The sequence below is a fragment of the Oxyura jamaicensis genome, chromosome 24 (genome assembly GCF_011077185.1).
Source record: "Oxyura jamaicensis isolate SHBP4307 breed ruddy duck chromosome 24, BPBGC_Ojam_1.0, whole genome shotgun sequence".
Classification (NCBI taxonomy): domain Eukaryota; kingdom Metazoa; phylum Chordata; class Aves; order Anseriformes; family Anatidae; genus Oxyura; species Oxyura jamaicensis.
In genome coordinates this window covers 3022346-3041360 of record NC_048916.1, presented here as the reverse complement: position 1 = coordinate 3041360, position 19015 = coordinate 3022346, and the positions used below count along the sequence as shown (strand labels likewise).

The window sequence follows — 19015 nt, the reverse complement described above, 5'->3', positions numbered from 1 at the left end:
ATGCTGTTGTGCTTGCTGCCATGGCATCCCTCCTATGAGGTCTTTGCTGTGTGGCTGCTCTTCTTAGGATGTGTTTTTTTTTTGTTGTTAAGAGACAGAAGTCTGTGTCGCAGGAGGCTTTTTTAATAAACACCAAACAGGAGAGCTTTCAAATAGAAAAATAAGTGCAGTGCCTTTAGGCATGCGTCTTGCAATAGAATAGTTCAGCTGGAAGGGACCTGTGAAGATCATCGAATCCATCTGTTTTACCTAAGGTATGATACTGTCACTAAATCTGGTGGGCCACTTGAAGAAGCCTGGCTGTATCAGCGAGACAAACCCCTGCGTCATCGGCGTGCTCAGGGCTGGGAAATCCTTCCTGGGGAGCCGGCACAAGCTGTGCCTTCACCTCCTGCTCACCGCTGCTGACGGGAGCTCGCCGGGTGGTTGGGCTCCGTGGGTGGCATTTGTCTCGCCTGATTTTAGACATCTCCGGAGCTGATGCCGGTGTCGAGGAGTAGTCATCCAGGCTGCTTTTGCAGTCCTTGGAGAGAGAGCAGTGCTTCCAGGAAACGGGTCTGTGCTCGAGCTGAGGCATCTACTCCTGGAAGGGATAAATCATGCCGCGGGGTGAACTGATGTCTCCAGGTTAACTGGAAAAGAGGTCCAGACCCAAGGCTGAGATGGGGATTTCCTTGCTGTCTGCACTTGGACAGGCTGATCTTGCCTGATTTTTCCCTCTCTGTGTTTGAGGAGGTGACTTGGATGCTGGATGGGACTTGAAAGGGGTTTGGGCACCTCCAGGCGATGTGCCGGCCACCCTGGGCTTAGTTTTTGGTGTTGGCTGAAGGGAAAATAAGCGGTGGTGTGAGCAAGATGCTGCAGCTGCCTCCTTCTCCCCGCTGCAGTACTCTGGCTGGAACCTGCTGGAAGATGGGTCGATCCGAATCGAGGAGGCAACCGAAGATGCTCTCGGCACTTACACCTGTGTGCCTTATAACGCCCTGGGTACGATGGGCCAGTCTCCCCCTGCCCGACTGGTACTGAAGGTAATGGTGGTGGTGCCCCCAGGGAGCTGCTGGGGTGTGCAGGGGGCTGGGGTCCCGGGCTGGGTGCTGTGGTTGTGAGCGTTTCACCAAAATGTGCTACTGTGTGGCTGGGCGAGCCTTCCTGTCCAGCACAGATTACTTTTTTTTTTTTTTTTTTTAAGATTATTACTATTTTTTTAAAGTCTGCCTGCAGTTGTTGTTCATTAATGAGCGTAGGTTAGTGGGGAGGCGCTGGCCCTTGTGTGCCAAACGAAAACAAGGTGCTGGCGTGTGGCATCGAGCCTTAGCAGCCCTGCACCAGGACGGTTTGACGAAGCATCGTTCACATCCCCGGGATGGCCTGTTTGCCAACAAATGTTCAATCCTTCTGACCCGGGCTTGGATTTGCAGAGGATTTCCATAAAAAGATGATTTAAGCTGTAGAAAAGCTCCATGGGCTTTTGCTGCTCTGCTGTAGCTCCTACCCCAGCAGCGCCAGTGGCTTTATTCCCTGAACAAAAAGACACGTGTGAGCTGTGGTGAGGAGTGTTTTATTGCTGAGATTCACCTGACAGAGCCCTGCAAACCTCCTCACACACACACACATCCACCGAGCTGATTAATCAGGCTGATATCTGATGTGACGTGGGTGTTGTTTTATTTTTCCTGTTTACCTCCTTAAAATTTAAACAAGGTGGCTCGGTGGCTTTTCAGCAAAAGCTTCCCTGGGTGCGTGTAGTTTTGTGTGCCATAAAGCTTTCTTAGCGCCAGCTTTCTGCTGCTCACCTCAGCCTTACCCGAACCACTGACGAATTCGTGTCGGGAGGGGTTTGGTGGTGTGGAGCTGGTGGGATTTTGGGGGTGTGGGCTCACGCTCCTTGCATTTCCCTTGGCTGCAGGACCCCCCCTATTTCACGGTGCTACCAGGCTGGGAGTACAGACAGGAGGCAGGGAGGGAGCTGTTGATTCCTTGTGCTGCTGCGGGAGACCCCTTTCCTATCATCGCCTGGAGAAAGGTACCCGGCCTGCCAGACAAATCTGCAGTGCCTTTGGCTTTTGGTGAATATTGCAGACAGAGAAGCCACACTCTGTCCCGGTAAGAACAAACTGCAGGTACAGCTGCTTCGCTTTGGGCTGAGCCACTGCCGTCCTGTCCCGCAGGTGGGTGGGGGAGCCCGGCTTGTGGCCACTGAGTTCTTTCTAATACCGTGAAAAAAAAAAAAAAACCTTCACAGCAGCATCTGCAAAGCTGAGCACTGCCCCCGCCCTGGCCCCTTCCTCCTCTTCCTTGCTGATGCTGCCTGCGGGGCACCTTCCTCCTCCTCTTCCTCCTCTTGCCGGTGAGGTTGGCACCAGCGATGCTGGTCCTGCAGGAGGGGACATGCCACCAGAGCCTGTCTGGGGGACTCTGCCCTGGGGCTTGGCTGAATTTTTGGCAAGGGCCTGGACCTGTCGGTGCCTCCTTTGGTGCCCTGAGACTTGGAAGACCATGGGAAGAAGCTGATTTAACCGTGCTGGACTGGACATAGCGATTTGAGGATGTTTCTTCCTTTAGAGCAGGGTAGGGTGCGGTGTGGTGCCACCAGGGCTTTCCAGTCCCCTCTTCCCACCTCTGCTGCACCTGTAGGAGAAACACAGTGCAGGGCACCTCCTGGGCTCTTTGTCCCACTGCCGGGATTTCTCTCCAAGCCTCTTGCCCCTTTCCAGCCCTCCCAGGAGGGTTCCTCAGAGAGCGCAGGATCCCTGCATTGCCCTGGGGGCACCGCCCTTGGTCCCTGCAGCGTGAGGATCTCCGTCTATTCAGTTTTACCAGCACAAAGAGGACTGTAGCTTGGGCAGATCTCAAGCAACCTACCTGAAAGTTGTTAGCTCTTCAGTTTTCTTATGGATCTTATTTTTCCTTCCTCCCCCACCCCCTTCTTATTTAGGTTTCTTTCCAACTTCTTTTGTGCTTTCTGGCCCTCCTCCTCACATCACGGCTTTGGGCTTTTCCTCCCCTGGCTTCAGCCAGGGCTGGCTTGGGCTGAGAGGAGTTTCCCAGGGCAAGAAGAAAGAGCCATCAGCCCCCGAGAGCTGACCTGCCTCCTCCTGAAGGGCCCCACAAGACCTGGGCTGGGCACTGGTAACCCCCTGTGCTCATCCCCCGCACAGGAGCGGGCTGCTTGCAGGCGCTGCAGGTCCCCGGAGCCCATCAGTGGGATCCACGCGTGAAGAACAGCCGAAGAGGACCGAGAGCGACGTGGGGTTTGCACGGCTTCAGATAATGGGCAGAAACACGAGTTGTTACAAGATCCATCTTTCTGCTCGGCTTGAGAGCTGCTAGGCACCTTCACGCACGTCATCTTCCCACGTCCCCGGGGTCCCTCCTGCCGAAACCTCTGCCAGGAGTGGGCCTGCCTCTCCTCTGCCCCTGGCTGGGGGTGAGAGGGGCCATTGGGACATCTCCTGGGGGCAGGCCCCCACCTCGGAGGGTGTTTGCTGGGGACAGCTGGTGCGCCGTCCCCCGCAGCGGAGGCAGTTTCAGCTTTGGATGCTGGAGGACCCGGATTGAGTTCTTGCGAAGGTCTCGGTGCCCGTCCGAGTGCCGTGGGGTTTTCCCGCTTGTGTACGGGTTGTGAACACCAACCCCCGTCCGCATGTCTCTCGCGTTACCGTGCCAGGTCCTCTCTCAAAGCTGGGGAGACCTCGCAGGGAGCGGAGAGCCGAGAGCCCCGCTCGTGCCTGGTGGTGCCCTGTAGGCCTTGCAGATAGCTTAGTTAACGCGTTGCCGCCTCGCCCTGCTTGGCGTGCTGCTGAGTTGTGTTTTTTTCTCTCTTTGCCTTGCTCCCCCTGCTCCTTGCCCAAGGTAGGGAAGCCCAGCAGGAGCAAGCACAACACGCTGCCCGGCGGCACCCTGCAGATCCGCTCCCTCGGCAAGGACGACCATGGCGAGTGGGAGTGCGTCGCCACCAACGTCGTCGCAAGCATTACTGCCAGCACTCACCTTACAGTCGTAGGTACGGGCAGGAGGGGGAAACAGGGCCTTGGGGATGGCTGGTGATGGGCACCTTGTGCTCCCGGGGGTCACCGCACCGAGCAGGGTGTCGCACATGGGATAGGGATGCTTCCTGTGACGAGCGGTGTCTCCTTTTAAAGTTATTCACCAGTGGTGCTACGTTTTCTGTTCCTTTATTTTGGCCACCTGTGGATGTGGATTAGCAGAAATCCTGCATGAAACAAAGGCTTTCCTGTTTAGGAGGAGTCCCTTCGTACCGGTGGCTGGAAGCAAATCCCTCCTAGGAGCTGTGGGGCTGCGTTAATGCCAGGAATCCCTCTCTTGCCCCTGCTCCCGCTGCAACCCGTCTCTCTCCCCGCAGGCACAAGCCCTCATGCCCCCACCAGTGTGCATGTGGTGGTTGCCATGACCTCTGCCAACGTCTCCTGGGAGCCCGGCTACGACGGTGGATACGAGCAGACTTTCTCAGTTTGGTACGGCCCTCTGTGAGTCATCCCCGCATGCTTTGCTCTCTGCTTCTTTTCCTTCCTAGCCGACCCCAGCTTCCAGCAGCGGGGCCGTGCCGCGGCGGGGGGGGGGGGGGGACGGGGGGCGAGGGGCAGCGTGCCGTGGTGAGGGGTAGAGCCCCCGATGCTCTGGTGCAAGCCCCGACCCTGAGATGGGAGGGATGGGGAGGGTGGAGGTGGCCCCGGGCTGCTCCCTGCAGCTTTTTTCCATTTTTTTTCCCCACTTTTTCTGAGTGCAGAGGAGCTGCCAGTGCTGCAGTCCCCTCCCGTGCCTCGGAGAGACGGGCAGCAGTAGTGCTGCAGGTCTCCCGTGTTCCCTTTCCCTTTTGTGACAGCCACTACATCTGTCTGCCCCAGCAAATTCTATTCTGCTTACAAGGGGAGACGCTTTGCATTCTTGTAACTTTGCCTCTGGCATCTAATTTCAAGATAAACAGTTTATGAAGCTTAGCAGCCGCGGAGAGGATGGCAAATGCAATCTTTAGAGAGTGCCTCCTGAAGAAATGTGACTAAGCAGAAACAATCTCTCCCTCCTCTCTATCTCCCCGGGGGCTGCTAAATCCCAGCTGAGCATGCGACCAGCCGCCGTGCGGTGCTGGCCGGGAGACCTTGCTCCCTTTAGCTGCTGGTACCCAAAGCAAAGGGGCACATCCAGCCTTCCCATGGCAGGGAGGGCGAAACGTGGCTGCAGCAAGGTCAGGCTCTTCTCCAGGTTCTGCACTCATTGTCGTCCTTCTCTGAAGAGCCGTGCTTTGAAATGCAGAGGGGATGGCGCCTTGCCTTTCACAGGCTGGTGTTGATATCCTCCTCCACTTCTTCAGCCTTTCTTCTCGCTCCCTTTCTTTCCTTCCTTTCCTTAATTTGCCCAGATGGGGTCTGCTGATAGAGTGGGGATTGGAGAGATGCTGCCTGTAATGAATTCTGTCCTCTGGACTGAGGACAGGCTCAACGCTCGCACGGTGGGGCCGGATAATTGTGTCGGGAGACAGAGGGCAGGATGGAAGAAATTGAATGAGCGGAAGAGAAAAATGAGGGAGCGAGTGGGGAGGAGTGGATGGAGTGGTGCAGACCTCATGTAGCTGCCTCTGAAAGTGTCCTTGGGAAGGACTGCTCTGACCTCCTTGCTCCTGAGACGTGCCTCACCTTGGAGGGAGGTGGCAGCAGCTGCTCTCGCTGCCCCAGCTGCCTGCCCAGCCCTCTTTCCTCCAGACCCCCCACAAAAAGAGAGGCAGCCAGTGGCAGGGAAGGGTGTTAGGAAATGTGCAGGGTGCTGTGGGGAGCCCCAGAAGGAGGGAGAGACCCATCTTGTCCTGTAGGATGGGGGTCCTTGGGGCTGTGCTTGTCCTTGGGTCCAGAGGGATCAGGAGAGATGGGGATGGGGGAATCACAGGTGGAACATGACAGCAGAGCTGCTTCTTGCTTGGGTGCTGCTCTCTTGGCTTTATTTGGTGCTATCCAGAGAGCTGGCTGGCCAGTGGTCATGTGTTTTCCTCCATGCTGTGGTATGGGCATTACTTCACCTCCTGGGGGGTCCACGCTTCCCTCCTGCTTCTGCAGTTGCTGGAAATGCTGTTCCTTTTTCCTGACACAGCCAGGGCCACCGTAGCATCCCACCTGTGCGTGCACCCCCCCCCTCGGTGCGGGTGTGCTCCCCCGGCTGGGGCGATGAGCACTGCATCTACCACCCGCTCTCCCTGCCCACTGCAGCACCGGGAGCAGGGCTGCGATGGCATCGGGGTTAAATACTGCGGGGTCGCCTGCCCTGGGTGGCAGGCGGCTCTGCCCTGCAACTCCTGGTCTCCTGGGAGCTGTAGTCCCCACCAGAGCCGTGGTGACTTCGGGGCTTTCCTGCCCACAGCCGCTGGGTTTGGTCGAAGCACTCTGCACACGCATGGCACTCTGCCAGCCTGCTTCTCTCCATAGCTTGCTGCTGCCTCACCTTTTGCTCCTTTTACAGCGGCATTACTCGCCTTTGCTCCAGCTCTTCCTACCCAGTGGGTTTCCCTGGCTGTGCACTGATGGCTGTAGACGTGCCCGCATAACTATACAGAATAAACCTGCTGCTGTAATCTTTCCCAAATCCTCTGCGGACACGACAGAAACCTGCAGATGAGGGCTGGGGCTCGCTGGAGCATCTCTCTAGGACGTGCATGGGGTTCGGTGATATTTGCAATATCCCCGCAGTGCAGGGGTGCTGCTCTGAGACATGGGGCTCATTCACCAGGGTGCTTCCCCTGGTGGCTGTGACTTGGAGGTGGATGCGTGGGATGGCTCCGGGTGCAGAGAAAAAAAAGGCTCTGGGTTTGTGGGTTAGACCCCTGGCGAAAATGGTGAGTTAGTTAACTGTTTCCTGTGGGTTTATATGTACGGGGATACAGCTAAGGGGATGCTGCTTTGCTCTGGCTTGGGAATTGTTGAGGTATAAATGAGACCAGGACCCATCACTTCTGCATCACTTAAAGTGAAAAAATAACCAATTTTGCCCTTTTGCCTTAGGGATCTGATGGAGATAACCCTTAGAGGGGGGCTGCTGGCTGTGCTTTTGTACATGACCCTTCTCTAAGGGCACAGGGGTTACAAAACAGCAGGGAGGGCTGGTAGCAGTGCCCATGGTGTGATGGGCTGGTGCTCCAGGTCCTCGTGTGCACTGTCCCTTAGCCAGCTCTTGAGTGGCGAGTATCAGTGCCACGTCCATGCACATCGCTGCTGCCAAACCAAACCATCTCTCGGGACAGCTCCATTATCACTTGAGAAGTTAAAGCTGCATCTTCGTCCTGCCGGTCGGAGGCACCTTCCCTGAGGATGCTCTCCTCTCTCTTGGCAGGGTGAAGAGAGCCCAGTTTGGCCCCCATGACTGGCTGTCTCTCCCCGTGCCAGCTGGTTCCAGCTGGCTCCTGGTGGATACCTTGGAACCGGAGACCGCGTACCAGTTCAGCGTCTTGGCTCAGAACAAGCTGGGCACCAGCTCCTTCAGTGAGGTGGTCACTGTGAACACTCTAGGTGGGTCCTCCATAAACACGTGGGGTGGAGGGTGAGGGGGCTTCGGGAGGTCTGCAGAGCAGGGGAGCTGGCTCCTTGCCTTGGCCCACGTGTCCTGTCTGCTGGGGATGGAGCTGGTGGCTGGCAGCAGTGGTTTCCAGCCACAGAGGTATTTTTTGGAGCGTCCTGGGTGAAACTTGGGGACTTTGCCGGATGCTCAGGACTCCTGAAAGCTTGCCATAACAGTTCAGGGGAACCGTAGTGGTCACCTTACAGATCTTCCTTAGGTTCATCTTGGGTCAGGAGTTATTAACAGAGCACAAAACCACTTGCGTGCAGCTCAGAGCGTCACAAAGGGCCTTGCGCTGGGTACCTGCCTGGGGGCTGTCTCACAAGTAGGTCGGGGAAGGAGGAGGCTTTCAGATGCTGTGCCCCTTTTTGTAGTCAGTGCATCTTTAGTCCTCCCCTTTTTGGAAAGCCGCCTTTGTGTCTCTGAGACAGAGCACGTGCCCGAAACATGTCCTGACCTCCTGGGAGCAGGGAGCTTCAGCTGCAGTCACGGTCTGTCCGTGCTGGTGCCAGCACGTGGGAGAGATCCTGGCATGCTGCTGTTGTGCAGGCTCATTGCAGGAGTCCCTGCTCTGAAATACAAGGGAGAGATCGTGGCTATCACCGCAGGGAGGAGAGCATCCTCTGAGCTTCCCTTACCCTCACCTCAAAGGCGCCTTGTCCCATCTTCCCTGTCCGCAGCATTCCCTGTAACAACTCCAGAGCCTCTGGTGTTGGTTACCCCACCGAGGTGCCTCACAGCCAACCGGACCCAGCAAGGCGTCCTCCTGTCGTGGCTCCCTCCTGCCAACCACAGCTTTCCCATCGACCGCTACATCATGGAGTTCCGCGTCGGGGAGAGGTGGGAGATCTTGGACGATGCCATCCTCGGGACCGAGAGCGAGTTTTTTGCCAAGGACTTGTCCCAGGTGAGCGGGGACTGACCTGACGTTGCTCCGGCAGTGTGCAGGCATCGTACTGCCTGCTGCGGCCCCGGGGAGGTGCTTTTTGGGGTGCTCTGCTTCTGACGGATGTGCTTGGTGTTTCAGGACACTTGGTACGAGTTCCGGGTCCTGGCGGTCATGCAGGATCTCATCAGCGAACCCAGTAACGTTGCTGGCGTGTCCAGTACAGGTAAGGGGTGCTGCTTCCTCCTCCCTCCCCGTGCCTGGCGGCTGTGGGACCATTTCTGCTGTCTGCAGCTGGTGCTGTGCCCAGGCGGTGCACCAGCAACACAGCAGCAGGGGCTGGAGCACTGGATTTGTGTTTTTTACCCGAGAACCCTGGCTGTGAGCTGGGCTGATGGGCACAGGCTTTGGATTAGAGTCCCGGCACAGCTGCTGCCTTTCTGATCGCAGAAAGCTTTCGTTTTGGGCTCGGTGCTGGAAACGAGCACTGCAGTGCAGGGGCTGATGCTGTCAGTGCTTTCCACAGCCAAGGGGAGATCTGGGAGGTGGGGGGGGGGGGGAAGCTGTGGCTGTGCTGCCTTCCCAGCATAAACAGAGGAGGGATACTCGGAGCAAGTGAGGACAAACCCCCCGTTTGTTCCTTCCCGACGGGTGCAGTGCAGCATGTGTCGGAGCAGAGGGGCAGCTCGGCTCTGCGGGATGCCCTGAGAACAAAGCTGGGAGCCGGGCGCTGCGCAGCCTAGAAATGGAAATGAAAGGTGCAGAGAGGGAAATGCAGCACTGCAGTGCGGTGTCTGAGAGGGGAAAAAAAATAATAATAAAACACAGCAGAGCTTTGCCATAGGAGACAGTGACTTGCTGCAGCATGTCCCCTGCACCCCGGTGCAGCTCAGAGGAGCGATTTTCAGCCAGGGCCAGGCAGAGCAGGTTATGGTGATGGGAAGGGAAGGTCTGCAGGAGGAGAGGATGCGACGAGCCCTGCTTGTATGGCTTTCCTGGAAAAAAACGAGGAGCCGCCCAGCTCGGCTGCGCACAGGAATGAAGCGGTCTCTCTCTGCCCCCAAGTGGTGCTGGCGCGATGCGGGGAGCCTGCTTGCTGCCAGCAGCCTGCTCGCTGCCCTCCCGGAGCTGCTGCTCTTCTCTTGCACGATGTTTCTGATGGGGTTTGACAGTTCAGGGTGCGCGGAGCCAGCTGCAGCCTCAGGGTGTGCGTGTGCCCCAGCCCTCCTGGGCTGCTGTCTGCGGCTGAGCGCCGGTGCTCCCAGCGGGTGGATGCGCGCTGACCCCGTGTGGGTGCGTGGCAGGAGCACTGGTGTGTGCAGGATGTGATAACCGCTCTTGTATCTGCAAATGGAGGCAGCTAAATAAGCTCCAGTGGTGGTTCTGATTCACTCGTGGCCAGTGAAGTGGTGTGGGGAGGGCTCGGAGGGAGATACCTTGTGCTGCTGCAGCGGGTTATTACAGGAACTGGAGTAAGTGTGGGTGTTGTGCAGCTGTGTTCATCCGTGCATAACCATGCATTTGCGTGGCGTGGGCACTTCTTCCCGATGTGTCCATCACTAGAGACAAAGGGCCCATCTTGTGTGGGGCCGCTGAGTTACTCAGTGTCGGCCTGCAGCAGCGCTCACAGGTCTCCCCACATGGGCTCGGTTTAAGGCAGGGTTTTTGCTTCAAGGTTATCCTCAGTACCAGGAGCGAGTGAGTTGCCTTGTGTCAAGACAGCTTTGCCCTTCAGACTGCAGTTGATCCCCTAGGGAGAGTCAGCAGGCAGGAGTGTGTGCACGTCTAACACCTGATTCTAACACCTGATGGCTTTTTTTCCCCCCCCCCAGACGTATTCCCTCAGCCTGACCTGACGGACGAGGGTTTAGCTCGCCCAGTGCTGGCTGGCATCGTTGCCACCATCTGCTTCCTGGCTGCTGCCATCCTCTTCAGCACACTCGCCGCCTGCTTCGTCAACAAGCAACGCAAACGCAAACTCAAGCGCAAGAAAGGTGAGCCCAGCCCCGGTGTGCCTCCCTCCTCCTTCCTGTCCTCTCGTTGTCTCTCTCCTCCTCCTCCCTGGTTGTGTTGTGGTGGTAATGTTCTTCCCTGTCTGTCTCTTCTTCCACCCGTGCGCGTCTTCAGGTGAAGCCCTGACTTCATCCCCCAGCTGTGCCTGAAAGCGCCCGTGGTCGGGAGTGGGAGAGGAAGGGTGGGTGAAGAGGAGGCAGAGAAACCCTAGCCTGGGATGTCTGAGGGCATGCTTTCTCGTGGTGACAACTCCTAGAGCTTGGGGGCTAGGGCTGGGATGTTCCCTTGGCCAGGGAGGGGACTGTGGCCCTTCCTCGAGGTCCCCCCAGTGCTGGGCTCTGCCTCGCCTGCACGGGCAGTGCCCAACGGCTGCACTAGGCTAGAGAAGACCCCATGAAGGAGACTCCACCGCCCCGCTTTCCTAAAGCTGGGACTGCAGCCACCTTGCAGGAGCACCCAGTAGGGAAACCACCACCCATCCAGGCGGCTGGGGAGCTGGAGAGGGCAGGGGAATCGGCTCCTTCGCCTCTAGCGTACGAGACTGCGGCCGCAGGACTGATAGGAAACTGTGACGGGAGTTGTTTGTTGTCAGCAACCATTAAAGCGCTGGAGCGATGAAACCTTGGCCTCTTGTTGAGTGTCTTCTTTTGTGGTTGTGATGTTGTTTGTCTGTCTCTGTCTTGTTGCGCCTCCTTAGCGTTCTCTCTTCTTTCCCCTTTTTATTCTTTTCCAGACCCTCCTCTCTCGATAACCCACTGCAGGAAGAGTTTGGAGTCCCCGTAAGTATCTGTCTTAGATGTGGCACCAGGCTGTGGGTCTTCAAGGTGCTTCTTTCTACAGTTGTTGCAAAGGTCAAATGGAAATGTCTGGCCTTGTTTTATTGCTTCTGATGGTTTGGCTTCCGTGTTCCCTGAACTTCTGGGAACAGAATGGTTCGCAAGAGACAAACAGGCTTTGGAGCAGAAAGCAGCAGGGACAAACACAGCAAACTTTAAGACTTTAAGAGACGACCGGTGGATCTGTACACCTTGACCAGGGGGAAAGGAATTACACGCCCAGCTTGAAGTGGCTCCTCAGGAAACGGGCTACTGCTGCGTACGGAGTCCTTCATGCAAGCCCAGTGTAGTTTTGAGTTGTGCTGTTTGTTTTTTCTTGGGAAATTCAGACTCTTAACTGCATATCTTGTCATTTCCCATGAAGAGTCCCCTGCCGAAGCCTCTTTCCACGTGTGCCCAAAGGCTGTGGATCGTGATGCTGAGCTAGCCACAACTCTAAGAGCCTGTCAAAAGCATTTATATGTACTAAAAGGTGGGAACATCTTCCCCATGTGAGTGCAAGAAAGAGTCTGAGGTGTGGACTCCTCATGCTTAGGCTCCTGGACAGCTGCAAAATGTCCCATTGCTGGTGGATCTTTGTCTTGCTCTTTTCAGTTCATCCACGGCACTGAAATACCATGCCCACACCGTCTCTTTTGGATCTGCTACCTTTTGCCCTTCAATCCTGTTTGTCCAAGGCTTTCTGAATAGGGATGCTGTTCTGATGTTTGTCTTCCCCTGCCACATCTGTGTCTTTTGAGGCTCTCGGCCTTAAATTTGAGTGTTCAGAATGGGGAAAAAGTTGATCTGATATCATCTGTTGGCAGCTCCAAGTGAGATGCTGAGGTCTGCAGGAGGGGATGCTTGTCTGACATCCCTCCGGAGCGCTAGAAATTGGGGAGCACTGCCTCTTGGGGGCTTTCCCAGGTGTGGATAGCTCAGGTGAACATAGAAAACTTTTGAAGGAGTTGGAAGTGAGCTCTGGGTCTGTCTTTCATTCTGATGGGACTGTGGAGCTTGTTGCAAGGCGCTGGAGTGAACTGCCTGCCCTAAGGGGGATGCGAAGGTGTACCCAAGGAGCAGGTATGATGTGTGGTGCTTCTGGCTCCTCTCTTCCACTTGCTTCTTGCAGCCTGTGTTGGAGCTGGGCAAGGCTTTGCCATCTTGGTAGTCCCCACAAATTTCTTCTAGCAGTTCTTCCTTGGAGAGCCGGTAACACTGTGTTTTCCGGATCCAGCAGCTCTTCTGGGTGAGAAGAGCTTGTTTCCCCTCGGTGACCGCCCCCTCTCTCGGTTTTTCTCCCCTGTGGTCCAGGTTGTCTTCCGGCAAGGTGAGTCCTGAGAGCATCCGCACGCTCCGTCCCCCCTCTGAGTCCTCCGACGACCAAGGCCCGCAGGCCAAGCGGATGCTGAGCCCCACCAAGGAGAAGGAGCTCTCCCTCTACAAGAAGACCAAGCGGGCCATCAGCAGCAAGAAGTACAGCGTCTCCAAGGCAGAGGCCGAAGCTGAGGCCACCACCCCCATCGAGCTCATCAGCCGCGGGCCGGACGGCCGCTTCGTCATGGACCCATCAGAGATGGAGCCCTCCCTGAAGACACGGCGGATAGAGGGCTTCCCCTTTGTGGAGGAGACGGACATGTACCCTGAGTTCCGGCAGTCGGATGAGGAGAACGACGACCCCGTCGTCCCCGCCTCCGTCACGGCCCTCAAAGCCCAGCTCACCCCTCTCTCCTCCAGCCAGGAGTCCTACCTTCAGCCACCAGCATACAGCCCCCGGTTCCACCGGGCGCTGGAGGGTCCCGGCACCCTACAGGCCACCGGCCAGGCCCGCCCGCCGGCCCCCAGGGCTTTCCACCACCAGTTTTACGGTTACCTCAGCAGCAGCAGCCCCGGGGAGGTGGACCCGCCGCCCTTCTACATGCCAGAAGTCAGCCCGCTCAGCTCGGTCATGTCCTCCCCGCCACTGCACCCCGAGGGGCCCTTCGGACACCCCACCATCCCTGAGGAGAACGGGGAGAACGCCTCCAACAGCACGCTGCCCCTGGCCCAGACCCCCACGGGGGGCCGGTCCCCCGAGCCCTGGGGCAGGGCCGAGTTCCCCTTCGGCAGCCTGGAGGCATCCCCTGCGGCGTTCCCCCCCCAGCTCCAGCAGTGCGAGGCGGCCGAGGGCTCCCAGCCCACCGGTTGTCTTCCTCGGGGGCCGCCACCTTCCTCTCTCCAGGTCGTCCCCGCGTCCTACCCGGGCATCCTGCCCCTGGAGGCACCAAAGAGTTGGACTGGCAAGTCACCCGGCAGGGGCCAACCCTCCGTGCCCCCCACCACCAAGTGGCAGGACAAACCTATGCAACCCATGGGATGTCAAGGGCAGCTAAGACATACCAGTCAAGGTATGGGCATACCCGTGTTGCCTTACCACGAACCGTCCGAGCCCGTCGGCCACAGCGGCACAAGCACATTCAGCCTGGACACCAGGTGGTACGAGCCCCAACCCCGACCTCGGCCCAGCCCTCGGCAGGTCAGGAGGGCTGAGCCCAGTTTACATCAGGTGGTGCTACAACCTTCGAGGCTTTCTCCTCTGACCCAAAGCCCCCTCAGCTCCCGCAACAGCTCCCCGGAGCTGACCGCCCGTGCCCGGCCCCGGCCGGGCCTCATCCAGCAGGCGGAGGTGTCGGAGATCACCCTGCAGCCCCCCGCCGCGGTCAGCTTCTCCCGCAAGTCCACGCCGTCGACTGGATCCCCCGCGCCGAGCAGCCGGGGAGAGAGCCCCAGCTACCGACCCACCACGGCCTTCACCCCCCTGGCCACCGGCTATTCTGGCTCCCAGGGCTCCTCCCTGCCCGCGGACACCATGGATGTTTTTGGAGACATCCCTTCTCCTAGGAGGGCTAGCGAGGAGATCCTCAGACCGGAGCCCACATCGACAACGGTAGCCACCTCGGGGTAAGTGTGTGAGACCCTGTGGTCCCCCCCTGCCCCAAAAAACCTTGCCCCTGGCCCCCTCCTGGCTTTCCCACCCCGCCTTGCCCCCCGTCCCTCCGACTCCCTCCCCACCATCATCATCCCAACTCGTAGGGTCGGTCTGGGTACGCTGCAGCATCCCTTTTGGAGATGGCGTCCCGCGGGCTTGGCTAGGACGTGGCTCTGAAGAGGCTCGTGCTGCGGGCGCAGGGTGCATGGCCGCTGCCCGAGCCGGCTCGGGGTTAGGCAGACGGCCTTCCCGGTGCTGCCAACGCGCTTTCCTCCTCCCCGACCTCTCACGTGGGAACCGGGAGCTCTGTGACTCGGGCTGCGGGCTGTCTGCCAGGCTGGCAAAGACCTGGGCCACCAGGCCCGGCTCGCGTAGGTAAGTGTCCTGGTGTCACCGGCGGTTGTTTCCTCTTCTAGCTGCTGGCTCTTGGCTTTCTTCGAACGTTAGGGCCGCCGTGCCTTTGTCTTCCTTCTGTTCCTTCCCGCGGAGTCTAGAGAGCTTTAATGCATGACAGAAACAGCTATAAAAGTCACCGCCCCATCTGCAAAAGGGATGCTGCAGCCCCAGGACGCGGGCAGGGAGAGATCGAGGACTTAGCCCCACCAGCAGCATGTCAGGAGAGGAAAAAAAAACACAAAAACAAAAACCCCAGCGGAAATCAGGAGGCCGCCGGCACGCTCAGATCCTGCCCTAAAGAGGGATGTGGCTGCACTAGACAGACAGTAGCGGCTGGTTTTCCAGGTACCAGGGTTGCTCCAGGCAAAAGCGTCTTTCTCTCTGTATTTCTCCTCTCTCCCTCCGTCTCTTTCACAGCACCCTAGATCCCGTAGCCGTGCTTTCGTTCCATCCTTTCGTCTCGCTTCATTTCGGCTTGTTGTGTTGGGGGGGCCGAACCCCTCGGCTCGCGGTGGAGCCCCGCGGGGAGCCGGGGTGCCCAGCCCCGTGGCGCCGGCGCGGTCGGAGGCGTTCGGAGAAGAGCCGTGGTTTTTGGGGAGGGGGGAGGCAGCCTTTCACCCCGCAGTGCCCTCCGCATTTCACTCCCACCCTCTGGTACCTGGAAGCGTTATGGCCTTAGGAATTCCCTCCGGCACAGCTGGGGACGGGGCGCATAGGGTGCAGGAGGGCTCACGGGAGAGGCTGGGGAGGGAGAAGACCTGAAGGAGCCTGAGATGACTTCTGCGTGGCTTTTTTGGGAAGGCAGATCCGTAGCGATGCAGGCATGCACGGTCACGTAGGTCCATGTCTCCACGCAGTCTCAGAGCCAGGGCACCCCGAGGAGCTCCAGGTGCAGGACAAGTCTGTGTTAGAGCACTGTTGTCCGTGCTTTTATGCAGTGTATCCATTCGCTTCGTCAATTATTATTTTTGTTCTTTTTCCTTTCTCTTCTGTTTCTTTCCCCCTTTCTTCTCCAGCCTTGTTTCGTTTGTGTTTCAGTTTGGTTTCTTTTCCCTCCTTTTTCCTTTGGAGTTGTTGACGTGCTGATGTGTTGCGGAGCTCGGCTCCTTGCGGGTGTTGATAACTGCTTTGTTTTTGATTAATCTCAGCTATCTGGGCAGTGTTGTCGAGACAAGCTTCTCCTCAGCTCAATAGGTAAGGGTGATCCATGTCCGAAAGGATGGTGTGGGCGCTGTGGAGGGTGGCCGGGAGCGGGGCATGAGAGGGGACATGGAAGGGGCTTTTCCAATACCATCTCTTCCTTTAAAGGGGAATAAGGAATTGTAAAACACTAGGCAACACCTCTGGACGCACAGTCTCTGTGGCTTTTGGGTTTCCCCTCTCCCTGTGGGGAGGCAGCGTGGCTGGAGAGCCCGGTGGTGCAGCTATGTCACGCGTGGGGTGCTCGTGGTGATGCTCACGTGTGTGCCGGGGCTCGCTGAGCTGGTATCTGCCCGTGGCTGTGGCTTCTTTGGCAGAGGATGATGCTAGGAGGCACCCCTGGCTCCGGCAGGGCTGGTGCTGTGTGGTGTTGGTGAGGTATGTGCTGGGACCTGCTTTCTCCAAAGCTTGGAGTCCTGCACCTTGAGCCAGATGAAACAGCCGCCTCCGGGGCAAGTTGGCTCGTAACAGTGCTCCTGGGCTGCAGCTCCAAAATAAGTCCCCCAGTTCTGTTCCAGGAAATGGGGATTTTCAGTCCCATCATTATCTGGATCTATCTTCTTCTTCCCAAGGTTTATTTATCATAGAAAGTGGGAGAAGTCTTTTCTCAAGGTGGGCTTTTTATGGTTGGAAGCAGTGTAGCTATATAGTTTGAGGCTGCTGGTGAGGTGTTTCATCGTTCCCATGGTGAACATAGTTGTAGTAAAAGCCCTCCCTCTCTGAAGTGGTCCTTGGAGAAATCTGTAAGACTTCTTCTGACCCAGTCGTAATTAAACAGCCCTAAGCAAATCTGGAAAGATTCTCCCAAGAAAATACCTCTCAGGGGCTCCCTGGTGGTGGGGTTGGTTTTCTAGGCGGCCACGGGCATCCCTGAAACAGCAATGGAGCAGTCTGGAGATGGTTTCCAGACCCTATAAACAGATAACTTTTTCTCCTTTTTTTCCCCTTTCACTAAAACTGATAAAATCAGGTGGGATAAACCTCATTCCCAACCCTGAGGAGAACACTGACCCATTCTGCTGTCAGACAGGCTGGTTATGAAAGGAGAGGTGGGACTGCAGGTGGGATGGTTTGTGGGGCCTGGCCATGCCCAAACCTTCTTAGGACTGGTCATCAAAAACTGAAGCTTGCAGCCTTGGATGGGAAGAGTCAAGGTCCTGGCTCATGCTCCCCCAAAAGCATGAGGAGCCTTGTAGGAGTGGAAGGGAGCCCTGTGAGAAGGAGGTGAGGTGCCTGGGGAAATCGGGTAGATATTTCCAGGAGAGAGGAATTCCTCCAGCTCACCTGGAGGTTTGTCCTGAGGTGGGGAGAGCAGCAGGGGGACAGGGGGGGAAGAAGCGTTGGATGGTGGTGATGGGAGCAGGTATGGGATGTGTGCTCCATGGAGGATGTGTGCTCTTGGCACAGCAAAACCTTTTAGGTTTGAGCCTTGCAGTCTCCAAAGCTGTTGAGTGCTTGGCACCTTCTGTTCTCCTCTGCTGATTGCAGATCAGGGTGTCCAATGCAAAGTTCCTACTGAGCCTTGTTAAAACCACCTGGGCTGTGCTAGGCTTCACGAGAAAGAGAAAACCTCGTGGCTGTTCTGTGTCTCCTTTATCCCCAGTGTCTGATCCAGAACTGGAGACTTGAGTGAGTAGGGATTCAGCCCTGCCTGGCCCAGTCCAGGCTCATGTCCCCGGTTGTTGTGGCTCCTGCATAGGTCCCAGTTTGCTCCCATCTCTGCTGATGGGCTCTGGAGCTGGTGGGGTTTGGGGAGCAGGGTCCCATCATCCAGCAGGATGCTGGCCCTGTGTCCTGCCCTGAGATGCTGCCAGGGGTCGGAGTCACAGCAGCGAGTCCAGAGTCATTATCCAAAAAAAAGAGAAGCCATAAGGAAAATAAATCTCACTCTAATAAGCGAGGAATCCTGTAAAGAGCCCAGCCAAGTAATTTCTTGATGATTTGGGGTTGTAAAATTTGTCAGTGGATGCAGAGCACGGGGATTTTATACTAGAGCAGCCAGCTGTCTGTACTGCAGCAATAAAAGCTGAGAGGAGGGGAGGGAGAGGCACTTTGCGAGCTCAGTGGTGCTGGGAGCAGGAGCCATCACACGCTGGCTTTTTCTGGGTGAAGCCTGGGTGGTTTTTACTGACAAACAGGGATAAATAATGCCATTCATGGGTTAGCACTAGCACTTTTTCATCTTCTGCTCGGATGCAGCGAGCGGCGATGCATCCCCTAACAGGCAAGAGGGCATTGTTGCCTCCCTGCAGAGGGAAACCCAAAAACCACAGACCAGGCACCAAGTCCCCGCGCCCCTCGGCATCGCAGCCTGCTCCGGGTGGCCCCCCCCCGGCCCCCCCTGGCTGGGGCAGTGCTGCTGACACCGGGAGCTCGCGGGCTCGGGCGCGTCAGAGCCTCGGGTGACGCAGGGACATCGGCGCCAGGCGTGCGGGAGGAGCAGCAGCCCTCGCTCCCCGCTTGAAAGCAACCAGGTTCCCCTTTAAAGACTGTCCATGTGCTGATCCTCTGCATGTGTTTCATGCCTCCTCCCGCTTGGAGAAGTTGTGAGTCCTCCTGTCTGAGTGCGTTTTTCTTTCCTTTCTTAATTATTATTTAATTCTTTTCAGTCTTTTTTTTTTCTTTATATATTTTCTCACTCCTGTTTTTCATTTATCTTCCTCTCTCCCCCCCTTGCTTTCCCCGTGACTATATCCCCACTTTCTCTCTCCGCTCCTGTCCCTTTTTCCCTCGCCCTCTCTCCTCCCTGCTCCTCTCCCGTCAGCATGGTGGAATCCGTGGTGTAGCCGAGTTGTGCTGTCTGCAGGCCTGTAGGAGGGCCCTCCCTTCTCCGGTGTCCCCCCCTGCTCTCACCAGCCCCTTCCACCCTCCGGTGCTCTGGGGACAGGGGCTGTGACCGCCGCGTTTCTCCAGCACTGCTCATGCTCAAGGATCTCAAGCGATGCACGGTGGCGTCCCGGGATGGCACCGCCTCAGGGCCGAGGGCGAATTCCTGCTTGCAGGACACCCCGTGGGATCCCACGGGACTCGAGCTCGAGCCTCGTGTAGGCAGGTTGGGCGCTTCGCATGAGGAGGACGAAAGGTTGAAGGAGCCTGGCTGGGGCGTGGTGGGCTCTGATGATGGCCAAGAGGATGCTCTGACGTGTCCAAGCTGTTCCTGGATGTCTCTGTCTTGGCTCA

At 57.3% G+C, this 19015-nt stretch overlaps 1 protein-coding gene across 12 annotated transcripts in view; it reads left to right on the top strand.

The window, feature by feature from the left end:
- Nucleotides 1-19015, top strand: part of IGSF9B (immunoglobulin superfamily member 9B) — a 48545-nt gene that overhangs the window by 17272 nt on the left and 12258 nt on the right. For 6 of the 12 annotated variants that reach the window (XR_004755953.1, XR_004755952.1, XM_035345920.1 and 3 more), the window contains exons 9-18: nucleotides 888-1028; nucleotides 1907-2023; nucleotides 3853-4003; nucleotides 4364-4487; nucleotides 7333-7508; nucleotides 8238-8464; nucleotides 8585-8669; nucleotides 10276-10437; nucleotides 11190-11235; nucleotides 12586-14211. Coding sequence is in view for 7 of the 12 variants with exons in the window: in XM_035345920.1 (XP_035201811.1) it covers nucleotides 888-1028; nucleotides 1907-2023; nucleotides 3853-4003; nucleotides 4364-4487; nucleotides 7333-7508; nucleotides 8238-8464; nucleotides 8585-8669; nucleotides 10276-10437; nucleotides 11190-11235; nucleotides 12586-14211 (2855 nt within the window). In the remaining 5 variants the exon portion in view is untranslated. Of the gene's footprint in view, nucleotides 1-887; nucleotides 1029-1906; nucleotides 2024-3852; nucleotides 4004-4363; nucleotides 4488-7332; nucleotides 7509-8237; nucleotides 8465-8584; nucleotides 8670-10275; nucleotides 10438-11189; nucleotides 11236-12585; nucleotides 14212-14343; nucleotides 14615-14655; nucleotides 14981-15783; nucleotides 15830-19015 lie in introns of those variants that run through there. The other 6 variants (XR_004755956.1, XR_004755955.1, XR_004755954.1 and 3 more) reach the window with 6 other exon arrangements.